Below are 4399 nucleotides of genomic sequence, written 5' to 3' on the forward strand. Positions count from 1 at the left end.
ACAGCTTAGGCTATTACAAATGGTATCAGAGCCAGACACCGAGCGGTGTGCCAACAAAGACGCTGGCCCCCAAGGGGGTGGATTGTGAGATCCCACGTCAGTTGGAGAGGAGAACAAAGCATTCTTTATAGGAATGTGAAAACCTCTCTTTAATATTTCTTCATGAAAATTTTAAAGATAAAGGTTTATTATGATTTCATGCAAGTAACACAGGTGAAACAAGATTTAACGTTTCAAACATATGCATCGTCAAATTTGTAATAAGACACAAGAGACAAACAAACAACGTTGTTTATTTGCAAAAACTACGTACCATTATGTTACATTGCATTGTAATGAAACTATAAAAAGATGGTGGAATTCGGAGAAGATTTCCAAACCCATCATAACACGACGTACGACCAAACTGATTATTTAAACACGACATTGAAATGAAAAATTGAAGAAGAAACCAGAAAGGGAAATGAAAGGATTTGGTTTCAAGCAGGGCATTGGAAGCCAGACGGAACCTTCTTTCCACAGTAGTTCAAAAGCAAGCTGAGGGAAACTGAGAGGTCAATCTGGAGACCCAAGGCTTTGGCCTTCACCGCAGTGCAAAGGCACACAACAGCTTCCAGGTCAATAAGGCCTTGGATTAGGGTGCAACATGGGGATTTTGGTGGTGAACCGATCACTAAATGCACTAGACCGTCCAGCAATTCGGCGCAGACGCAGAGCTTTAGGGTGTCCTTGGGGCACTTGAGGAGTGATGGTGGCTGCCTTGAAGGGATAGGCTTGTGGGGCTTGGGTGGCGGCGGTGGGCAAGGGACATACGTGGAGCTGACCATAGTGAAGAAGAGGAGGTTGAGGAGGAGGAGGGCAATGGGTGAAGAGAGCTTGGAAGCCATTGGTGGAGAGATATTGAAGGGTTTGTAGGTTTGTGCGATGGCTTGTGAAGAATTACGAGAAGGGTTAGGGTTTTAATATATGGGGTTTGAGAATTTGTTGTATTTTAACACAAAAATTCCTTATAAATTGCTGGATACAAAACACTCAACATTTTCATTTACTTTATTAAGTTTTGAGGAATTGATTTGAGAGATATGGGTTTTCAATTAGTTTGTCTTTTTCTAAAATAGACCAAGTGATGTTTAATAATAAGATATCAAATATTTTTAAAAGAAATTACTATGGTAGTATGGTTGGAAAATAATATATGATAGAACCCTTCAAGACAAGTGGGTAATAGATGATAATCTAGAAATTATTTTTATCACAACAATGGGTAACAAATTATTTTTAGACAAGTGGGAAAATAATTATTTTACTGTGGTTGTCATGGCTTTCTGACACTGCATGGGTAACAAATTTTGATTTGTTAACTTATTTGATTCGGTTTGGTGTTTCTTGTATTTTATTTTTTATTCACTCATTCCCATTAAGGTTTAGCTTCTCCTTTAGTCTCAAGTTAATGTTTTATGTAACGATCCTAAATTTCTACATATTCAAAGTCGCTACTAAGTCTCATGCTTGTCTCTTAAATGCGGAATATAGCCCTTAGATACTCATCATAAATAACGGAAAATTTAAAACACATTCAGAACACTTCAAGCTACTATAACACATTGTCGGTCTTACGTGTTTCAAAACATAACGTTGGAATTTAAAATTAAAACAAAAACAATTACAAATGAAATAATTTAAATAATGAAATAAAAGCGTTCTATACTGACCTAAGACTAAGAATTTAAACATGCAACTACCCTATGCACGTGCCATAGTATCTATTTCCGATGTCGTCGTCGTCTGTACATGGGCGTCTTGTCTTTACCTGAAAAATGATATGTGGCACACGTGATAAGATAAGGAATCAATACAAGGGGAATAAGATTCGGATTACCTTGTTGATCGAATATCTCAAGGCAAGAACATTGTTTGAGATTCGAATCACTCCATAAGCAAGATCATTCATGTCTAGCTTGAATAATTCTTGTTGATCAAATATCTCAACGCAAGAACACTTGATTGAGATTCGAATCACTCCACAAGCAAGATTGATCATGTCGAGCTTGAATGATTCTACATGCAACCTAAACTACATAGAGTTGCAAAGAAACTTAGCCATTGGCTAAAGAAAAGCACAAATGCTTCTTTTGATATATCTTCTAAGTCTTATTACAAATACAACATAGATGGCTTTATATAGCCTCAAAATGAAACTATTAAAGGCATTCCAAAAGTTGTAACATTCACACTTTATGGCCATAATTAGCCATTATGTAAATGTAACCGAAATTAAATAAAAAGCCTTAAAATACAATAACTCTAAATTATAACCCACCCAAAATTTACAACAATCAAACTTTATTCTTCTTCAATGTAGCATGAATTGAAACATCTTTTGATAATTTTGACAACCTTTTCTTCACATCTTCATTGAAGCATATTGTATGATTGATGTCTCTTGGTTCATATCATTCTCCACTTCTTCAAGAGGATTCGTCCTCGAATCTATTTGTGAAACTTTGCTGCAAAAAATAAGTTATGGAAATACAAAGGACCTCACAACACTCTCTCACGTGTATACACTCAAGGAATTTTAGGCCACTCTGTTTGCACTCATTTACACAAATGAAGCTCTCATTCTCACCTCTCAAAATTTTAAATAGAGCAAAGATTGAATTTTGAACTTTGGGTCGATTAAAAACTAAAAAGATGAAAATAAATAAAAATTAAATTGAGAAGAAACGCAAAGGAAACATATATCCGATCTTGAGCCTGAAGCTCTGATACCAAATGATAAGATAAGGAATCAATACAAGGGGAATAAGATTCGGATTACCTTGTTGATCGAATATCTCAAGGCAAGAACATTGTTTGAGATTCGAATCACTCCATAAGCAAGATCATTCATGTCTAGCTTGAATAATTCTTGTTGATCAAATATCTCAACGCAAGAACACTTGATTGAGATTCGAATCACTCCACAAAAAAGATTGATCATGTCGAGCTTGAATGATTCTACATGCAACCTAAACTACATAAAATTACAAAGAAACTTAGCCATTGGCTAAAGAAGTGCACAAATGTTCTTCTACTATATTTTCCAAGTCTGCTTACAAATATAACATACATGCGTTTATATAGCCTCAAAATGAAACTATTAAAGGCATTCTGTAACATTCATACTTAATTACCATAATTAGCCATTATGTAAATGTAACCTTAGTAAATAAAATGTCTTAAAATTGGAACCCACCCAAAATTTACAACAATCAAACTTTATTCTTCTTCAATGTAGCATGAATTGAAACATCTTTTGATAATTTTGACAACCTTTTCTTCACATCTTCATTGAAGTATATTGTATGATTGATGTCTTTTGGTCCATATCATTCTCCACTTCTTCAAGAGGATTCGCCCTCGAATCTAATTGTGAAACTTTGCTGCAAAAAATAAGTTATGAAAATACAAAGGACCTCACAACACTCTCTCACGTGTATACGCTCAAGGAATTTTAGGCTACTCTTGTTTGCACTCATTTACATAAATGAAGCTCTCATTCTCGCCTCTCGAAATTTTAAATAGAGCAAAGATTGAATTTTGAACTTTGGGTCGATTAAAAACTAAAAAGATGAAAATAAATAAAAATCAAATTGAGAAGAAACGCAAAGGAGGAAACATATATCCGATCTTGAGCCTGAAGCTCTGATACCAAATGATAAGATAAGGAATCACTACAAGGGGAAGAAGATTCGGATTACCTTGTTGATCGAATATCTCAAGCCAAGAATACTTTGTTTGAGATTCGAATCACTCCAGAAGCAAGATCGATCATGTCTAGCTTCAATGATTCTTGTTGATCAAATATCTCAAGACAAGAACACTTGATTGAGATTCGAATCACTCCACAAGCAAGATTGATCATGTCGAGCTTGAATGATTCTACATGCAACCTAAACTACATAGAGTTGCAAATAAACGTAGTCATTGGCTAAAAAAGAGCACAAATGCTTCTTTTAATATATTTTCCAAGTCTGCCGTACAAATACAACATAGATGGCTTTATATAGCCTCAAAATGAAACTATTAAAGGCATTCCAAAAGTTGTAACATTCACACTTTATGGCCATAACTAGCCATTATGTAAATGTAACCGAAATTAAATAAAAAGCCTTAAAATACAATAACTCTAAATTATAACCCACCCAAAATTTACAACAATCAAACTTTATTCTTCTTCAATGTAGCATGAATTGAAACATCTTTTGATAATTTTGACAACCTTTTCTTCACATCTTCATTGAAGTATATTGTATGATTGATGTCTTTTGGTTCATTTCAACACGGCTTGAGTATTTCGAAAAATACTCAGTAAGTTACCCACTATAGGGGTCATGCTAATGCAAACACATGCAAC

The 4399-nt window shown here is 34.7% G+C and overlaps 1 protein-coding gene across 1 annotated transcript; it reads right to left on the minus strand.

Moving 5' to 3' along the window:
• Window positions 1–342: 342 nt before the first annotated feature.
• On the minus strand, window positions 343–921 carry LOC111450618 (14 kDa proline-rich protein DC2.15-like). The gene has a single exon (XM_023090834.1). The coding sequence runs from the start codon at window positions 885–887 to the stop codon at window positions 480–482; it is 408 nt and encodes a 135-aa protein (XP_022946602.1). The 5' UTR covers window positions 888–921; the 3' UTR covers window positions 343–479.
• Between the last annotated feature and the right edge of the window lie 3478 nt (window positions 922–4399).

Source organism: Cucurbita moschata, unplaced genomic scaffold, assembly GCF_002738365.1.
Source record: "Cucurbita moschata cultivar Rifu unplaced genomic scaffold, Cmos_1.0 Cmo_Scf00001, whole genome shotgun sequence".
Lineage (NCBI taxonomy): Eukaryota > Viridiplantae > Streptophyta > Magnoliopsida > Cucurbitales > Cucurbitaceae > Cucurbita > Cucurbita moschata.

What these genes read in the sequence shown, in the direction of transcription:
- LOC111450618 (XM_023090834.1), bottom strand. Translation starts at nt 887, where the DNA reads ATGGCTTCCAAGCTCTCTTCACCCATTGCCCTCCTCCTCCTCAACCTC.